The 20,951-nt window shown below is 43.5% G+C and overlaps 1 protein-coding gene across 10 annotated transcripts in view; it reads right to left on the bottom strand.

The window, feature by feature from the left end:
• Positions 1-20,951, bottom strand: part of ASPH (aspartate beta-hydroxylase) — a 198,530-nt gene that overhangs the window by 23,134 nt on the left and 154,445 nt on the right. For all 10 annotated transcript variants that reach the window (XM_084849445.1, XM_084849446.1, XM_084849447.1 and 7 more), the window contains 3 exons: positions 15,933-16,068; positions 9,832-9,923; positions 8,278-8,411 (listed from right to left, as the gene is read on the bottom strand). In XM_084849445.1, coding sequence (XP_084705571.1) covers positions 8,278-8,411; positions 9,832-9,923; positions 15,933-16,068 — 362 coding nt within the window. The remainder of the gene's footprint in view (positions 1-8,277; positions 8,412-9,831; positions 9,924-15,932; positions 16,069-20,951) is intronic.

The following is a 20,951-nucleotide window of genomic DNA, read 5'->3' as shown; positions in this document are numbered from 1 at the left end:
CAGCAAACTCTCAAAAGACATGTCTGGACAGGTCTGGCTACATCACATTCCTTAGGGAGGAGGAGGGAGAGATGTCCTATTCCAGAGCAGTCTACTGTCACCTCTGAGGATAGCCACCACTCTGCTAATCTCTGTAAATGCATGCATCTGATGGGCTGGATAGTGTCCACAAATGCTCATGCCATAATAAATCTGTTTGTCTTTAAGGTGCCATAAGACTCTCTTATGATTTTTGCTGCAACAGACTAATTGTCTTTAAGGTGCCATAAGACTCTCTTATGATTTTTGCTGCAACAGTTACCCCCTGGAATTTTTCCAAAATTGTCATTGTCGTGTTATTTATATAGCCTTTATATCACATTCAAAGCACTTTAGATTTTTTTTAAAATGGCAAAACTACAAGAAAACAAGGAGATTTGCAGCAATGCATCACATTGAATTTAGTGGTTTATGGAAAATCTCAGACTGACTGTCCTACGTTTTCCTACGTTTTCTTCTCCCCAGCAGCAGCCCTCTTTAGCACACACAGAGCTATATTGAGGCACCTGACGTAGAGAGATTATTGCTCACTCGTTTTGGGGGCCAGTGCAACACTGCCAATTACTTAAACAATCAGGAGCAGGCTGCAGGGCTTTTGTCCCTGTCAACCCCTCTCGGTGTGAATTGCCTAGGCTCAGTCTGCAGTCAACCATTAAAACAGCAGCTGCTTTCAATGCAAGGAGGGCTACCCAGGTTCCTGTTGAACTCGGGATCCAAAGCAGTAAGTCTGAATAGCCCTAACTGTGGTTAATCTTACTGCCAACATTGTCATGGTCAGGCCTATCAGAAGAAATTCATGCTCCAGAAAGGAGAGGAAAACGGGGAGGGTGCAGCCAGCTCCCTATTTAACCGTGATTAAGCAATTGGCAACGTTGCACCTGCACTGGCTCCTTTTATGCCACAAAGGTTTCAGCTCAGATTCAATAATAAACACCTGTTCGTTCTGAGGTGAGATGACACCACCAGACCATTGATCAAAACAGCTGTTTATTATTAGCAATATTTATGTACCATTTCTAATTTGAACACATTTGTTTAAAAAGGAGGGGTGTCAAACCTCTTCCAGCCTGAGTGCCAAATTCAGTTTGGGAAAAGCTCTCGGGGCACATATTCCAGTGGTGGGTGGGGCCAAAGGCAAAAGGGGTGGAGCCAAAATACCCCCCACCCACCCCTGCATATTTTAGCTTAAAGCTCCTACTACAGGTAAATCAGCCTTAGGAGAGGGATTTCAACCTTTTAGAATGGAGGGCGGGGAGAAGGAACCCACAGAAACACTGGGAAATCATGAAATGATTGGTGGTGAAGGGGTGTGGCCATGTGGGGAACCCTGGAGGACTGAGACCCAAGGTGGGCAGGATTTGGCCTACAGGCCTGTGCCTCAATACCCCTGGCCTAAAGGGACTGACTGTCATTCAGCACCAAATCTGAATTCATAAGAGTGACTAGGAAGAGCTAAACTCCACATCTGATTAGCAGGCCTCTGCATAGGGATTAGGCTCTGGATCTCTGCAGACACCCCCCAAGAAGACATGGGAATCGATTCTGAGTCAGACTGAGAGAGGGACGGGTGTTCTTGAGGCACCCAGGTTGCAGGAGATCTGTGAGAATAAACAGTGACAGAGAAGAGGATGCACAGCTGCAGCCTAATTATCTGGAGGATGGCCAGCCAGAGCCCTTTGAATGAGTGGAGATGCAGGATCCTAACGAGGAAGAGGGCCTGGGATTAAGGGACCCAAGGGTTAGGCATCAGATGAGAAGGGAGGAGCAATGCAGAGTCACAAGGCATTCTAAGAGGCTTGCAGCCAGGGAGGAGACCCCCTGGAAAGACCCACTTTGAGAAGAGGTGCTTACAGCAACTTGTGACACTTCTGACACAACTTTCTTCCATAGTGCTGTATGCCGGTATAGCCACCTATAGCTTCTGTAGGACTGTATGACACAAAGGCGGCTAGTGAAGTCTGCTGCTAGTTGTTGAATGTGGATTATGTCTGTAGCCTGACCCAATGCTCATCTGTCTGTAGATTATGTAATATAGGGATGGGTTGCACCTCACAAAGGCTGGTGTTTGGCCACAGCATAAAGAACTTCATCAGGAGTGCTTTAAAGTGAATCCTACAGGGGAGGGAGACGTAAAGCTGGGGGTAACAATGGATGAAGGCTCATGCACCACAACAGAGAGAACAGCTCTAATAGTGCCCAATAATAGTCTTCAGAAATATGTAGGAAGAAAGCCAGATTATAAAGCACATGGTCTTCGATGTCTATACACTAATGCCCAGAGTATGGGAAACAAACAGAACAAACTTGAATTCTTAATACAGGAGGGAAATTATGACTTGATAGGTATAACTGACACTTGGTGGGATGACTCCTATGACTGGAATACAGCAATTGAAGGATATAACTTGTTCAAAAAGAACAGGAGGAACAGAAAGGGAGGTGGAGTTGCACTATATGTTAAAAATGCATATCTCTGCACAGAAATACAGGAGGATTTGCTTGGTAGCCCCATCAAGAGCATCTGGGTTAAAATAAATGGAGCAAAGAATAAAAGGAACATGGTGGTTGGAGTCTACTTCCAGCCACCCAATCAAGGAGAAGACGAGGATGAAATTTTTGAAAAGTGTTTCAAGGAAGGAACTACTACTAATGTAGTAGTAATGGAGGACTTCAGTTTCCCCGATATTTGTTGGGAGACTAATTCTGCAAAACATGGCCCCTCCAAGAGATTCCTCACTTGTGTTGCTGATAATTTCCTCCTACAGAAAGTGGAGGAAGGAACTAGAGGATTGGCTATCCTTGACTTGATCCTAACCAACAGAGATGACTTAGTAGATAAAGTATCAGTTACGGGAACTCTGGGGGAAAGTGACCATGTTATACTTGAGTTCTTGGTTCTAAAGGAAGCAAAAGAGAAGTGTAGCCAAACGTGTACCCTGGATTTTAGGAAAGCCAATTTTAATAAACTCAGAACAATGATCAGTAAGGTCCCATGGCAAGCGACTCTAATGAGAAAAGGAGTCCAAGATGGGTGGGAGCTTTTAAAAAACGACATTCTCAGGGCACAATTATAAACAATTCCAAAAGGAAAAAAAGGCGGAACACAACAGAAGAAGCCAATGTGGCTTCACAAAAAGCTTAGAGATGACCTGAAAACAAAAAAGGACACACATAGGAAGTGGAAAGAAGGCCAAGCCACAAAGGAAGAGTACAGGCAGGTAGCACAGAATTGCAGGGATGGCGTCAGGAAGGCTAAAGCTGAGAAAGAGCTGAGGTTAGCGAGGGATGCTAAAAACAACAAAGAGGCTTTTTTCAGATACGTGCAGAGTAAAAGGCAGAGGAAAGAAATGGTTGTTCAGCTATTAAATAAGGATGGCAAAACGATAACAGATGACAAAGGCAGAAGTGCTCAATTCCTACTTCGGTTCAGTCTTCTCCTGAAAGAGGGTCTATGACCCCCCTGGCAAAGGCGAAGTACAGGCTGAAGGGACAGGATTGCAGCTTGAGATCGATAGGCATATGGTCAAGGAACACCTAATTCCTTTGAATGAGTTCAAATCTCCAGGGTCAGATGAACTGCATCCTAGAGTAATAAAGGAACTGGCAGAAGAACTGTGAATTATCTTTGAGAAATCATGGAGGACGGGTGTAGTGCCAGATGACTGGAGCAGGGCTAATGTTGTCCCTATCTTCAAAAAGGGCAAAAAGGAGGAACCTGGGAACTACAGACCAGTCAGTCTGACATCAATCCCTGGGAAAATTCTGGAGCAGATGATAAAGCAATCCATCTGTCAGCACCTTGAAAACAATGCAATGATTACTTGAAGCCAACATGGGTTTGTCAAGAACAAATACTGCCAGACAAATCTGATCTCATTTTTTGATCAGGTAACCTCCCTTGTGGACTGTGGAAATGCTGTGGACATAATATACCTCGACTTCAGCAAAGCTTTCGGCAAAGTGCACCATGCTATCCTGACAAGCAAACTAGCTCAAAGTCAGCTAGATGAAACAACGATCCGGTGGATCCACAGTTGCCTACAGAGTCGGACTCAAAGAGTGCATTTCAATGAGATCATCTCAAACTGGGGAGAGGTAATGAGCGGGGTACAGGGCACTACAGGGCTCAGTCCTGGGCCCAGTGCTCTTCAACATTTTTATGAATGACTTGGAGGATGAGGTGCAGGGAATGCTGATCAAATTTGCAGATGACACAAAATTGGGTGGGATAGTTAATACCCTGGAAGGGTGGGGGGGGAATCAAAGTGATCTTGATAGGCTGGGCAGAAAACAGCAGAATGAAATTTAATAGAGTTAAATTTTAACTCTAAATAAATGCCAAGTTCTGCACCTAGGAAAAAGAAACCGAATGCACAGTTACAAGATGGGCGATACTTGGCTCAACAATACTACAAGTGAGAAGGATCTTGGAATTGTTGTAGAACACAAGCTGAATATGAGCGAACAATGTGATGTGGCTGCAAAAAAGGCAAATGCTATTTTGGGCTGCATTAATAGAAGCATAGCTTCCAAATCCCGGGAAGTACTAGTTCCCCTCTACTCAGAACTGGTTAGGCCTCATCTGGAGTACTGTGTCCAGTTCTGGGCACCACAGTTTAAGAAGGATACAGACAAGCTGGAGAGGGTTTATAGGAGGGCAACGAAAATGATCAGGGGACTGGAAACAAAGCCCTATGAGGAGAGACTGAAAGAACTGCGCACGTTTAGCATTGAGAAGAGAAGACTGAGGGGAGATAAGATAGCGCTCTTCAAGTATTTGAAAGGTTGTCACAGAGAGAAAGGTCAGGATCTCTTCTCAATCATCCCAGAGTGCAGGACACAGAATAATGGGCTCAGGTGACAGGAAGCCAGATTCCGGCTGAACATCAGGAGAAACTTCCTGACTGTTAGAGCAATACGACAATGGAACCAATTCCCTAGGGAAGTGGTGGGCTCTCCCACACTGAAGGCTTTCAAGATGAAGCTGGACTGCCATCTGTCAGGGATGCTTCGACTTAGATTGGACTCAGTGGTCTTATAGGCCCCTTCCAACCCTACTGTTCTATGATTCTAAAAGTGTTTGACTGGAAATACAAGGAGGTTGACTACAAAGGAAGCCAGGGGTTGGGCACACGATGCTTTGAGCAACATAGCTCCCCCACATTCTCTAACCCAGCTCAAACAGCTTTCATAATGTTGGGAACAAGTATCCTTGTCAATGATAAGACAATAAGAGTGAATGGCTGCCACACTGACAAGGGTAGCACAATATTTAAATAAAGTATGTGCTGGCAAGTGTCCAAAAACTCTGGAAGAGGCAGCAGTAACCACATTAGTAATTGCTGAAAAATTCCTGCTCTCAAAATATTACACAGTAACTCGCTGATTCCCCAGAGAGTGTCTCTTTATGACATGTTAGGAATCTGATTGGCACATGCAATTTCCCCCCCTTCCCAATCCAGTCACTAACTGTGTTTCTACAATAGCAGTCACAAGAGCAGAATTCTAAAATAGCCTTAGCAGGATCTGGAAAAGTCCAGTTCAGTTTATTGCTCAATAGCCAACCAGGCTTTTGCATATATATATCAAATAAACACCAAAACAAGAAAAATACAGGATGTTAATATTCAATGAAATCAAACTAGGTGTAATGATAAGAAAATAATAATTTAACAAACTGTTAACAACTGATTTGTATACTAAAAATTAAAATAGCTCAATGTCCTTTGTTATCATCTGTTGAAAGACTGAAAAGCAATATTGCAGCTTGCTTTTGGATATTTTTCTTGTATACCTAAGACAGCCTTAAGGTGCTGTCCTATATGTACTTATCTGAGAATAAGTCCCATTGAACTCTTTAGGACCTACTGTTGAGCAGACACATATAGGATTGCACTGTTAGCCGTCCAGACACGTTTTCAGACTCAAAAGTGTAAGGAATTGGTAAAATAATGTCAGAATTCTAAAAGCTTAAACTAGAAACACTACAGAAGCAAATGAAGGATACTTGATGGGCACTTTCTTCAAACTTTCTTAGCCTGTTCCAAACAAAGGAATGTGTCAACAAATAGCGAAGAAAATGTTCAGATCAGCTCTAACAGAATCACTGAAAAGTAGGGAGGGCAAATTCAGATGATGTGTTGAGTAATCCACAAGAGCATACATGGGCCTATCAGATTCAGTTTTTCAGGAAAACCTTGTTTATGAGCTAAATATTGAATTTTGAGGAGACACTGATACAATATCACAAGGGCGGGGGGAAGCTTACCTTTAGATTGGGGCTATCACTCATAAAGCCTGAGAGCCTCATCAGGGATCCCAGGTCATTCTACATACACAAATTAATGAACAACCTTCAAGGTTACAAAGCAATCCCTGCTGAAATGCTAAGGAAGGTGAAAGTTGCCAGTATTATAGTTAAGTGGAATGGGAAAGGTGTGGTTGTAAGAATGAAGCAATAGTGTCAATAATACTCTAGTTGTTGCCTGGTTTACAGTGCAATCCTATGCATGTCTACTCAGACGTGAGCCCTACCGAGGACTTACTCAGTGGGACTTACTTCCAGGTAAGTGTGTAAGTGGCCAAATTTTCACCACCATTTAGGAAATATATTAAGCTGTATCAATGGGAAACTTGATTTAAACCAGGGCTGGGCCCCTTTTGGGGCCATCAAGGGCTGGGGCTGGCAGTGAGTTCAGGGCTGGGGCTGGCCCAGAACACACACACACACACACACACACACACACTTCCTCTAACCCCAACCCCAGTAATCAAGATCAGGGGGGTGGATAGGCTGTAATCTCCCCTGCCTCCCCCACCCCCCGGTTATCCTGATCAAGAATATTGTTTTCCTGCAGTGAAGAAACAGAGGTCCTGATTAGGATTGCTGGGGGGGGGGGGTGCAAGGCTAAAGCCTCTATCCCCTTCCCCAGCTTTCCCAATCAAAACTGCTCCCCCCCCCCGCTATTATTCATCGGTTTAACCTCACCCCACCCCAGTGATCTTAATTCAGATTAGTGCAGGGGAGGCTTTATCTGACCTGTTTCCCACTGCCCAGCTGATGACTGATCAGCTGGGTGTCAGGAAAAGTAGGTGGGGCACTCCAGGAGTGGCCCGCCAAACAAGAGAGCGGCTAAAGATTGCATGTGGCCTGCAGGCTGCCCATATGTGATATAAATCCCACTACCCTAGCCTAAAGCCCCCCTTTTTATTGGATTAAATTCCAAAAGATTTCCAAAGATGTGTCTCTTGGAACAAACTTTCAAGCACAGTTGAGTTAAACAATGTGGGAATTTCTCTTCACTGTATGAGTTCTCCTTCAAAACTTTGGTAGCTGCTGAATTTGAAGGCACTGAGAAACGAATCAGATCAGATTCTAGTTTAGAGGAGCACTCAAAATGATATGGGAATTGCCCAAGGCACTCATTTGTCATAATGGTACCATTTCACTAAAGAAACCATGAATAACATGATATTTTGTTGAATTTCATTATACTCCTCTGAGAAGTGCCTTATATAACTGCATTTCCAATCTATGCCATTGCTTATACAGATGTTATGGACTCCGATGTTCCTGTAAATCAGCCTTCCCCAAACCAGTGCTCTCCAGATGTTTTCGACTATTAAGTCCCATTAGCCTCAGCCAGCCAATGGTCAGTGATGGAGTTGAAGTCCAAAACATCTGGAGGGCACCAGGTTGAAGAAGGCTGCTGTAAATCAACAGAATATGAGGGCAGAATCCCATGGAAGGTGCTGCATGCTATGCTTTGTATTACGCATTATATAAGGACCTAGGAGATATATTTTGTATGACATGGTTTAGAAATGTCTCTGGAATGACAGCCTCTGACAGGTTTATTTGTTGAATGGTATTTATAAATAAATGTTACTTATAAGCAGGCTTTGTATGTGGTGGTTTTGAAAAGGAAGGAGGGAGAGAAAATAGCAAAAAGAGGTAGTTCAGCGAGTTACTGACAGGGCTTGTCAACCAGCCACATTTTACTTGCCAGTATCCTGTCTGATAACCAGATTCTAACAGTTTTGCCAGGGCCCTCCCGTTTCAACCAGACTCCACCTGTAAATAAAAAATATCCTGGTTCTTCCCCTAACTCACTGTCCTGGCTCTGCTTGCTATGCAATGTTGCCTCTTAGCTCCTGCACCAGCTTTTATTGTATTTGGCTCTACCCACTATATAGAGGACAGGTAGGTGGTGGTGGTGGTGGTGGTGGGGAAGATACCTGGTTTCTTCAGCACATCGAATCCTGCAGCCTTCTTTTGGAATCACCAAGCCTAAATGCATCCTCAGCCTGCAGTTAGTAGGCCCTGTGTGAGGCCAGACGTGAGTACCCGGGTGCATGACAGAATATTTGATCTGCAAAGAGAGGTACAGCTTTTTTTTAAATGAACTCAGTTACCGTTACCTCCAGGAAGTGCAGGACTATGCTTGCACCAATCCAAAATAACAATCCAGCACTGCCACATCTTCTTGTGTTAGGGTTCCAGGCTGTACTTTCCAAGTCATTTACTCATGAACAGGCTGACTGATAGAAAGGGCAGTGGAACTACTTCAGTGTAGATTATAACAGACTTAATTATAGCAGAATTTCCTAGAGTTACTCTAGAGTTCATAGATAGATAGATATAAATGGACTAAAGTTTTCTCTGTAAAATGAGGAATATGTATTTTTTTCCGATGGCCATGTTTGCATGACACATTAACCATTGTTTAGTGTAATGTGCATAAGCAGGAACAAGCCACAGTGAGCCTTGGGTTTTGGTACTCCTCCCTAAGCCCTGCGTGGCCAGGAGAAGTTTGGAAGCTTTTGATCAGCCATGGTTTATCATGATGTCTAGAATATGACGTGCTGTGATTAATGCTAACTATGGTCAATGTTACAAGGGAGACACTAGAACAAATCTGAATTTGATGTAAAGACTTGCACTCTGCACTTTGCTATTAATTGTCTTAACTTTGAGGAACAGTATAATCAATGTTGCTTGCTACTATCTATGCGATAAAGCAGACTGACCCCGCCCCCAAGTTAATAATTTGAAACAATTTGTAAAAACTTTCATTCAAAATGCCATTATTTTAGTCCAGTAATCCAAAACTCCAGATCAAACCAGTTTTTTGGCAGTGTTCTCTCTGCAGCTAGGCTGTCTCAGCATAACCCTATTTGAAAAGCTCTCCTTTTCAGTCACACTTTTAATTATTCAAAGGTTCTGCAGCCCCTTCCAGCTGTTTGGATCAATTGTGCCTCTCCATAGTGAGGGAGACAATTATGTGCACTCTCTCACATTAGTTATTGAAAGTACAAGGGCTTGATGGAAACATATGTATAGTGACCCCAGTGTACCCTTTCAGAGAGACAGTGCACATTCATGGTTTTGAGAACCCTGGACTATGTATAAAAACTGACATTGCGACTTCACCTTTCTATTCTGACCCAATTTATAAACTCCCTGCAGAGGCGAACAGGAATGGCGGAGCTCACATCAGCGTTTTCCTGTACAAACCAAACCTACTGAATTGCTCACCTTCTTTTTGCAGAATCAATTATTCATTGTTTTGACAGCCTGTACGACAAGCGTATACTTTTGTAGGTCATTATCATTTCTATTTTAGAGATGTAAATCTAAAGCTGATACGTACATATATGTGTGTGTGTGTGTGTGTGTGTGTGTGTATGTGTGTGTGTGTGTGTGTATATATATATATATATATATATATATATATATATTCTCTGTGTGAGCACGTATATACACACGTGTATAAAACTATCAGTTAGTACCTGCCCTCTTCTGCATCCAGTAGCCTCCGGGAAACGTTCCAATAAGGCACATGTTTTGGGAACGCTGTTACAAGCTTTTTCATTTTTTCTTCCTAGAGTGAGGGTGAAAGAAAAAAAGAGAACATAGGCATTGGCAATTTGAATTCTAAACACAAAAGTCTAATCAACCTCCAAGTTCTCCAGTTATCCATCAGATTCGAAAATCCCAGGACAATAAGATTTATAAGCAGAAGATATGCATTGTGTGTAAGGGTTCCAAAAGCCACATGCTGACCTGCGCTTGGCAACTAGTGCTTAGGTGCTGAAAGTAACAAGAAACAGGTTTCTGTCTCTCCCCCTTTCCCTACTATGTGCTGGTGCAGGTAGTACTTGGCCACCCCATCACAATTAGCAGCCACCCACTAAAGCAAGGGTGGGCAATCTTTTTTCTACTAAAGGGCATATTCCAGTGGAGGCTGGTGGCTCTGATGTCAGTGGGGCAGTAAATCCGCTCCGGGTTTCAGTCAAAAGCAGTCAGAACCACCTAGCTCCTTTAGAGTTCTGACTGAAATCTGGAGCGGATTCACTGCCACCAGCCTCCACTGCCATATTCCCTGCTGGGTAATCTGTCAGGAACCATATTCCAGCAGTGGGTGGAGCCTCACCCCCAAATAGGTGGGCCACCCTCTTTTGTCTCTCTTTCCCTCCTCCCCCCCCCTCAGTAGGCTGCCAGTTGGAGAAGGTACAGAGGGACAGATTGCTCTTGCCAGAGGTCAGAAATGATCATGCAGAGGGCTTGTGAAAGTATGCTGAGAGCCACAGGAGTGTAGAGGACAAACCTGGACACAAAATGAAACTAGTTTTAGCCATGTACCCTGTGAAGTGAGCAAAAGGGTGTCCAATTGTACAAAAGCCTGGTCCTGTAAATAACATCAGATGTATGCTGTATGTGTCAGGCCACATTTCTAAACCATGTGCATTATGGCATAAATCTAGAGTACTTTTGGAGTGCCCTACAACCTAAAGCTCCACAAATTGCCTTGTAATATGTCCATCCCTGTACAAAAATATCCCACCAGTTTCAATGGTTGAAAAATATGTGCCTTACCAAGTAGCCAAGATCTATCGTGGGATCTCAGACTGCAAGAACAGATAGCTTGTCTCACTGGCATGCTCACTTCTCTATCCCTCCCCCACCCCCTCCCTCCCCCCCTCCCTTGGTGGCTCCTCACAGGTGCAAAAAATTCTGTATCATGGATTATGAAACTCTTTTTCATATTAGGAAACTTAAGTACATCAGAATTAGGACCACACTACACATTATGTTAACTATGCGATAAAGCCTTTAATATGTGTGTGTGTGTGTGTGTGTGTGTGTGTATAAATACACACACACATATATGTTTAAACAGCAGCTGAAGGACTTGAAAACAGGACCATGGCATGGGTGTATATGTTTTTTTAAAAGCCTTTATATCAGCATTCCAGTCCCAACGAACATCACTACATTCCTGCCTATGAAGCTCCCATTTGCATTGGGAGAAAAGATACCAGTGTAGTGGTTAGAGTGGAGTGGGCAACATGTGACCCACTGTGGCTATATTTCCGGCCCCTTTGACCTTGCTGCTGCTGCTAGATTTGCTGCCATGGCAGCAGCGGAAAAAAGAAGCAATTTTGCAAGAAAACAAGACATGGAGCATGAGTATAGTTTGGAAGCAGAATTGTGCTCTTGGAAGCCTCCCGCAAGTGCAATTCTGCTTGTAAACACAGTATGTGCTTCCTGTGCATGTTTTCTTACAAAACCAGCACTTTTTTGCCACCATGGCAAATTTGGTGGTAATTTTGGCTGTGACAGGGGTCAAATGTAGCCCACGGAGAGTTCTGGGGGTCAATGAACCCCCTCACCCCCAGACGTTGCCCACTCCTGGGGTAGGCTATTGGACTAGGACTGAGAAAATGTGGGTTCAAATCTCTACTCAGCCATTAAGCTCCCTGGGTGACCTTGACCCAGTTTTATATTTAGATATCTGTGTGTGTGTACGCCACATGCATGCACACACAGATACATCCCCCCTCTCTTCCTCTTTCAGACTAACCTACCTCACACAGAGTTGTTGTCGGGGAGAACCATGTATACCACCCTGAGCTCCTTCAACAAATCATGGAATAAAATGTAACAAATGAAAAATGTTAAATTGTTATCCACCGGTTATCACACCCAAGCGGTGAAGGGCTCATGATTTGCACAGAGTACAGGCACCATTATTCTGGACTCACATTCTGAGACGCCTAAGTAAATTCTCTTGTAAACGGGGGTGCACCAAACAGAATTCTTTTAACATTTTCACATTTTCTTTTGTAACTGCTTCTATACTCCTCTAAAAAGCACCCAGGCCTCACATTTCACTGCTCACCTACATTAGAGTTCCTGCTTTGCCTCATATTAATTTCAGGTGTCAGAATTGCAGCTGGGATGTGACATGAGGGTACTTCTTCTTTGCCAGTTTACTTTCCCTTAGGGCACTTTATAATTGTGCATCACTCACTTTGTTAGGTTTAAAGCAAGTCCAAGCCTTCCACAAGAGAAATGCAAATATATTCTGTAGATACATGTAGGAAAGAGGATTCTGTACACTATAAAGGATGCAAATTTATTTTTCCTCAGTTGCATATAGTGTCATGCTAAAATCACAGAAACAGAGTTTGGAGACCATTTCATCCTGTCCTCCCTCCATTTGCGTGATGGCGGAAAACCCAGCCACCAGCTCCATACAGAGCAGCCTACATTAGACCACAAGCAGAGAACAATAGAAACAAAGAAGGATTATTTCATTTCATTCTCTTCTTTCAGGAAGCTTAGAGTTATTTACAGGGGGCTACCAGGCCATCTCCCATACAGGCTGACATCTGCTTAGCTTTAACAGTGTGACAGCATTATGTACTCTAACACCCATCTCTGAGCTGGCGCAAAAACATGCATGCAGAAAATACAGCTTCGAAGAAGCCAAGCCTAGACAAGAAGTCTAGTCACACGTTGCATAAGACAAATAATCCATAGCCTCAGTATCCAATCTCACCTAGTGAAAGGAACAATTCCTTCCCAAGTTCAAAATATGCCAATTGCACCTTTGGTCTGTCAAGCTCTGGTGGTGTTTAGTTTACTTGGCTGCTGTTTTTATTTCCCTATTTTTCTAGCTGCTACTTTTATGTGTTTTGGATATGCTGCTTTGTTTATATTGGCTTGGATTCTAACTTTTCTTCTGTGAACAGAGCAAAGTTCATATTTATGGAATGGACCTTTCCTGCCTCCCCCTTCCCTCTACAGCCCCTCCCCATGCTCCCCCCTAGGGAATGGTCCAGGATATAGTGCAGGGGGCTGCAGATGGAGGAAGGAGCTGACGGAAATAACCTCCCCATTCCCAATTAAGTGAACTGAAGATCCAAACTGCTATATTTTATGAAAGTGGTGAGAAAAAGTTTGTGAACCCCAATGATAATTACAGAAATGCCATGAATCAAACCCAATCCTTTTCTAAATATCCAGTAGGGTTCATATTAACCACTTCTGTGTCTTGTGAAATAAAATGATGTATAAATTAGGTAAAAAGACTAAGGGTATGTGCAAAAGTAAGTGAACCCCTGGTTGCATCAGCTCAATTAAAGGGAATAATTAGAATTGAATGTTTAAGTAATCAGGTAGGTCTTCAGGGATGAGTTTTGGAGGCCCCATCCTATAAAAGGATCAGAAACTTTTGTGATTTTGGTCTTCATGATACAGTTGTGTGGAAACACGTCATGCCATGATCAAAAGACATCCCTGAGAACCTCAGAAAAGCAGCTGCTCATCAGTCTAGAAAGGGTTACAAAACCATTTCTAAGGAGTCAGAGCTCCACCAATCCACTGTCAGACAGTCTACAAATGGCAAAGGTTCAAGACCACAGTCACTCTACCCTGGAGCAGCCGTCCTACCAAAATCTCTCCAAGAACAAACAAGCACATCATCCAGGAAGTAAAAAAGAACCCCAGAGTAACATCTAGGGATCTGCAGGCACTCTCACCTTGGCTAATGTGAGTGTTCATTACTCAACAATCAGAAAAAAAAGCTGAACAAGAATGGTGTACATGGGAAGATAGCCAGGAGGAAACCATCGCTCTCTAAAAAGAACATTGCTGCCCGTCTGAGGTTTGCTAAAGATCACATAGATGTTCCCCAAGACTTCTGGAACAATGTTCTCTGGACAGACAAGTCAAAGGTAGAACTTTTTGGCCTCAATGAGCAATGTTATGTTTGGTGAAGAACAAACATTGAGATTGAACAGAAGAACCTCATCCCAACTGTCAAGCATGGTGGTGGGAATGTGATGGTTTGGGCCTGCTTTCCTGCCTCAGGAACTGGATGCCTTGCCATCATTGACACAACCATGAATTCTGCAGCATATCAGAAAGTTCTGGAGGAACATGTCAGGCCATCCATCCATGAACTGAAGCTGAACCAAGAGTGGGTATTACAACAAGACAATGATCCTAAACATGCAAGCAGATCTACAAATGAATCGCTGCAGAAGAAGAAATTCTGTGTCTTAGAATGGCCTAGTCAAAGTCCGGAGCTAAACCCCATTGAAATGGTGGCAGCACCTGAAGTGAGCTGTTCATGCAAGGAAGCCCTCAAATGTCATGGAGTTGAAGCAGTTCTGTAAGGAGGAATGGGCCAAAGGTCCTCAAAACTGATGATAGAGACTGACCAACAGTTACAGGAAATGCTTACTTGAAGTCATTGCTGCTCAAGGGGGTGCCACCAGGTACTCAGTCTAAAGTTTCACATACTTTTTCACACATGGATATTGAACGTTGAATCAGTTGTGGATTAAAAAATGTTGCAAAAGCATTGTGTTCACGTGTCATTTATTTAATCAGGTTATCTATTGTTCTTTATCCAGGATTATGGGGCTAGATTAAGATCTAATAACATTTTAGGTTGGAAATATGTGACAATCCTACAGGATTCACAAACTTTTTCTCACCATTGTATATTGTGGTGGTATATTTTGCTTAGTGTGGAAAGGTGGGATGGTAATGGATTGGCAGATGTAATGAATAAGTAAACAAAATCAGGCCGATCCTGAGCACAAGCAACAACCTACCCGCTGGGCTCTGGAGCACAAGACTGTGGCAATCCTGGATGCTTCAAATGTTTCGCAAGTCAGGCCTGATGCATGCCCTTTGTTCAGTTTCTTTATACTGTACATTTACATTGTGTGTAATAGTAACATTTAATATCACACAGCTGGATGTGTGAACTGACACAGCTGATAAGCCATTTGGGTTCAGATAAGACCAAATGAAAGTCCTGTCAGTGTGTTATATCTGGGATGGCCCATCTACACATACAAATCATCACTTGATGCTGACGTCATCAAGCAATGAGCTTGTCCATGTGAAAACGTCTTCAGGCACAACAGAAATCACGTGTATCATTATAGAATGGGGGGGACACGACATGTGGCCCTTCAGATGTTGGTAGACTCCCATCAGCCCCAGCCAACAGTCAGGGAGGATGGGAGTTGTAGTCAAACAACATCTAGAGAGCCACACGTCTCCCCCACTGTTTTCGAAGCTCAACCCCATGCTGGTTTCCAGGATCTGCATCATCGGGTGACTGCCAAGGTCTATCCTCAGCAGAGGGCCTACAACCAATCCCTGGAGCCCCCTGGCCCTGTTCTTCCTCCTCCTTGCTGTCACTCCCTTTTTGCCTGTCCTCCCTGGGAGAGTGAGCAGTGACAGGAACAAGGAGGAGCACCCTTTGCTTCATTCTCTCGCTCAGCGAGACTGACAGGATTGGACATAGAGGAAGGGGACAAGTGAATGGATAATGGTGAGTAGCAAGTGAAGATGTGGGCCCACTGAGAGAACCTTGCCCCAAAGAGCCCACAAATGTGGAGCCAGCACTGTGTCACCAGCTCTAGAACAGCCACCTGTTTTTGTTGCATAGTATCTTAACTTCAGAGAAACAAATTCCTCGCCACTGAAATTACAATTCTTCCATTATATTACAATTGCAGCATGGAAACTGAGTAACAGGAGGGAGAGAAGAGGAAAAAAGTGAGGGTAAGTGCTTACACACCTTGCTGCCATAAGGTAAACTGGCTCCAGTCACCTTTTTCCCTCAAGTTCTCGTCTTCAGGCAGAAAGAGTCCCTTTCCTCTGTCCATCACAGCAAGCCCTTCATCCCGAATCACTTTCCAGCTTCTTTCTAAGGACTGACAAGGCCAAAATATCACAAAAGTCATACATTCTGCTAGTATTTAGAGAGCATTCTAATATTTCTGACTTAAAAACAAACACAGCAGCAGGAAAGCATTCATCATCATTAACAGGTTTCGCTTTTTCCATTTTTCACCCAGTTAAGGATTAAAAAAACAAAAAAAAACACAAAAGACCTCCATGTAGTTTCTCAGTTTCAATTACCATTGTATCATTAAAAAAAATTAAATAATAATCCCCAGCTACCTACTGGAGTGGCCTCCACTTTAATTTGCTTTTGATTTGCCTAAGGGATGTTCAGCAGATCATTTTATACTATGAGCTAACAAGAGTATTGATCTTCACAGTCATAGCACAACAGAATTTTCAAAACCAATGCAAGTTACCAGAGCACTGAGAATACAGTTGGAATTCCAAAACTGAAAACAGCACAATGTACACATCTTTTAACTAGTGCTGTGCCAAAAACTTCTCCCACATTTTTTTCGACCATTCTCATTCAATTTGATGAAAAGAAATTGCTTTCAAAAAGAAATTCAAAGAAGAAAATTTTGGAGAAATCCTTATAGGATGGGCTCAGGTTTCTTGTGCTTACTTTACTTAGGAGGTGGGTGGCCAAGGAGTGTGAACAAGTGTCCTGTTTTTCATTATACAATCATCTCTCCAGCAGCGTGTATCCTCCTTGGCTTCCCACACCTCAGTTAAAGCCCAGGGGAAGACATCATGAAGTAACTCCTTCCAGAGGGCTTCTTCAGATCAGGAAGCATGGGTAGCCAGGGAGGCCACAGAGCAGTGGAGAGATGTGCACTAGAAAGAAAGAAAATAAACACCCAGCTACCTTCCAGTGATTAGGTAAGCTCAGAAACACCACCAAAAGAAATTCAAAAGAAATTATAAAACACCCTGAGAACAAGGCAGAAAAACTGAAGCCTCTTTCATGAGGGAAGAAAACATTCAGGAAATTGGAGGACAGATTTTGGCACAGCACTAGCTCCATCTCTTCCCTGGAGCTAGACACAACACTGCCCCACCTGCATTGGGGTGGATGCAAATTGGGGGCCAGCCTGCCAAGACAGTTGATGCTGTTGCCACTTACAGTGGCAGTACAACCCCCCCCCCCAAAAAAAAAACTCTAATGAAAAAGAAAAATGCTGTGCTACAATCCCTGCCTGTGAGAAACCACTGAGAATTTCTCCTCGCCCTGAAGAAATTCGATGAAATTGTCCCCCGCTCCCAAATTTCCCTGCCCATAAATAGGGTAGAGAATTCTAAGAGGCCATTTGTGCACAACTCTACTTTTAACTCTGTAATGATGTGTTAAATCTCCAGAGCTTTCCACCATGCCCTGTTGCAAGCATTTAAGATTTAATATCTCTCATATATGTGTATACACACACACACCATTCACAAATATCATAACCAAAATAAGAACCAGCAAAAAAATAAATCACAACACATTAATGGGGAAGATATCTTCTGATCTAATTATAGATCTTAGATTATATATGCTATGACACTATTCTGAATTGGGTGCTCATTGAAACTTGCCACCCTACAGGAAATGAATGCTGCAAACAACTAAAGAAAGCAGTTCTCCATTGATGTTGGGATGCCTAGATTATTATTAATGTATTATTGTTGTTGTCATTGTATAAACTGCCATTACAAAATCCACTGTCAAGGTGATCTACAAAATTTGCCAAAAACTGTTAATAGCAAATACAAGAAAACAAGAATTATTAAATTCTTTAAATTAAATTCTTTAAATTAAATTAAAACAAGAATGAACAATACAAAAAAAAAATAGCAGCGACAGCAGATTTTAAAAGTGTCTCCAGGGGCATCTCTCTCTCTCTCTCTACTCCCATACATGAGTAGAGAAAGACAGATGCCTCTGGAACCATCTTCTATAACTGGGGATGTTGATGGCCTGCTCTCTTCTCAGTTTTCTGGGATGGAAACTGCTTTCTTCCCCTATTCTGGCATCTAAAATAGAGATAAAATGGGTGGCTGGCAGACTGATATGCTTACCTTCTTCGCAGCTCCACTCATGGAGGAAGGAGGCCCAAAGCCAGTGAAGCCTGAGGGGGAGTGGCTTTGCCATGATCCAAGCTGGGTTGGGGTGGAATGGCTTCAGAGCATGAGAATGTGGGGAGCCAGGAATGGGGCTACTGTAAGCCGATTACCATGCAGGGGATACTGAAACTAACTTTAAGAACACCGTGCTTAATAATATGTTTGTGTGTAAACTTGTTTCCTTGTATCAACTGGGTGGCCAGATCTTGTGAGATTTACTGGAGTCAAACAGAAGCAGTGTTACAGCACATTGGACAGGCAGTATTCTAACATAGCTGCTGCTGACCCATGCCCTCTTCCAGGACAAAGATTCTTCTTGTTGTTCAGTTGTGTCCGACTCTTCGTGACCCCATGGACCACAGCACGCCAGGCCTTCCTGTCCTGCGCTCTCTCCCGAAGTGTGCTCAAGTTCACATTCATTGCATCGGTGATGCTATCTAGCCATCTCATCCTCTGCCATCCCCTTCTCCTTTTGCCTTCAATCTTTCCCAGCATCAGGGTCTTTTCCAGTGAGTTTTCTCTTAGCATTAGGTGGCCAAAATATTTGAGCTTCAGCTTCAGTATCTGTCCTTCCAATGAGCAGTCAGGGTTGATTTCCTTTAGGATGGACTGATTTGACCTCCTTGCAGTCCAGAGGACTCGTAAGAGTCTTCTCCAGCACCACAGTTCGAAAGCATCAATTCTTCTGCGCTCAGCCTTCCTTATAGTCCAGCTCTCACAGCCATACGTTGCTACTGGGAAAGACAAAGATTCTAGGCCTGGACTTTTGGCCTGGAAACCTGCTACTATCCTCTTGCTAGGAATGGTGTCAGAGCTTCTCTTTCTAAGTTCTCTGCTGACGAGTGGGGGTGCTAAAACTCTGTAGTTTCCACTACTAGCAGTAGGAATAAACTAGGGGTGTGCAAGATTCCAAAGCATGGAAGCCATTTTGTACCTAATCCGCCATTTTGAGCAACCCCTAACTAGGCTGACCATACGTACCGTTTTAAACGGGACAGTACCATTTTTTTCATATTTCCTGACCATCCCGTCATTTTAATATAAATGTCAATTTTCTCCCGTTTTTAAATTTTTGTAAAAAACTGAACGCGTTTATCATAAGGCTCTGTGCTAATCAATGCGTGCAGTAAAACTACTAGTGTGACGAAAGAGGAAGTTCCATTTACTTCATCCAGTCAGGGCCAGGCTTCTTGAGCTAGCGAGGATCAGACGCTGCCCCCTTGCTTGTCTGCAGTGGCGCAAAATTCAAGAGGCGGTTGCCATTCAGCATGTGGGAGCCAAGAGGCGAGTCTTACTGTTATTTCTAATATCATTCCGCCCATAGAGATTCTTTCTGCCCTACATTCAGTTTGATTCGGACTTTTCAGACACATATTTCTGTTCCACAGGCTGTTAGCTATTCTTTTAGGAGCCCTGTCTCCTTCTTCATCTTCCCGTACATCTCACCTGTGTCAGGGTGTTGTTTCTTTCCCTTCTTCATTTAGACTGGGGGTTATTTGCACAAGGTGGGAGATGTCTGTGGGGGATAATCTTAAAGTTTGTCTATGGAGATGAAAAGACTGCAATGCTGCCTTTCACTAGTAGAGGTAGCAATTGATATTGGTGTGTTAGGGGTTGCTCAAAATGGCGGATTAAGCACAAAATGGCCACCATGCTTCGGAATCTTGCACATCCCTAGAATAAACTTATAAGTGCCTCTGTACAAAGGAAGAATGCCATCCACTTTCCACTATGTGCAGCCTTACCCCTAGGGGTGTACGAACCCCATTCACCGACCCGCCTGGGGGGTCCGCGGGGGTGGGAGGCGATCCGTTCCTCCCCCCGGAATCTTCCCTGGCCTGCTCCACTCTGCGGCGAGTCCGCGGAGCTGCCGGCCAGGCTCATCCGCAGCCATACTTCTGTCCACTGCCCTGCCAGTGTGCGGACACAAATGGCATCCAGTGGAGTGGACACCATTTGCATCCCTGGTCCTTTCGTGATAGGCTACGTAAATCTTTATGTAGCCCATCACAAAAAGAGCAGGGACGCAAATGGCATCCACTACACCGGACACCATTTGCATCCGCACACCGGCAGTGGACACTAGGACTCAGTGGACAGACCTGGACCTGGCTGGTGCCAGGTAGGATCCGTCCACGACAAAGTTTGCGGGGGGGGGGGAATGGTCCGTTCCACCATGGACTCTGGGAGGCTGGATTCTCCGCCACCCCTTTTCTTTCTCTCTCTCTCTCTCTCTCTCTCTCTCTCTCTCACTCACACACACACACACACACACACACACACAGATTTGAATGGCATGTATTTGCATTACAGAAAATCCTTAAAGAAAGGGCAATGAATTTTTTAGCCCACAAAGATAACTAATGCAATAACAAATAGCATGTGCTATCTTCACATTCTACTAGACAAAGCATCCCATGAATTCCCCATCTACTTACTTATATTAAGCAGCGTTAATCCTCTTAATTTGCAACTTAATTTCATCAGCAAAACAAAACCTTTCTCTTCTGTTTCCTAAATCATTTCAAGTTGTGTGCCACTATATGAAGCAATTTTTTTGCTACTATTTAACTACACAGAAGTGCTGTCAAAGCCAGTGGTTATGTGCTACTGCCATGCAATTGACTGGGCACTGCTTTCATTCCCCAAAAAGCAATACATAATATCACAGATATATGAATGGTTATAATGGTTAAGGACCAGAACTCTATGCAGGATTCTAGATCTCATGAGAATAGAATTGTGTGAAAGGAGAGTGGGGATACACTAGCTAGGCCTATCCCGCCCACCCTGTTACGTCCCC

The sequence above is a fragment of the Heloderma suspectum genome, chromosome 4 (assembly GCF_057233095.1).
Source record: "Heloderma suspectum isolate Gila_16-S chromosome 4, 16-S_ref, whole genome shotgun sequence".
NCBI classification, from domain to species: Eukaryota; Metazoa; Chordata; class Lepidosauria; order Squamata; family Helodermatidae; genus Heloderma; species Heloderma suspectum.
This window is presented reverse-complemented; position numbering and strand designations above follow the sequence as displayed.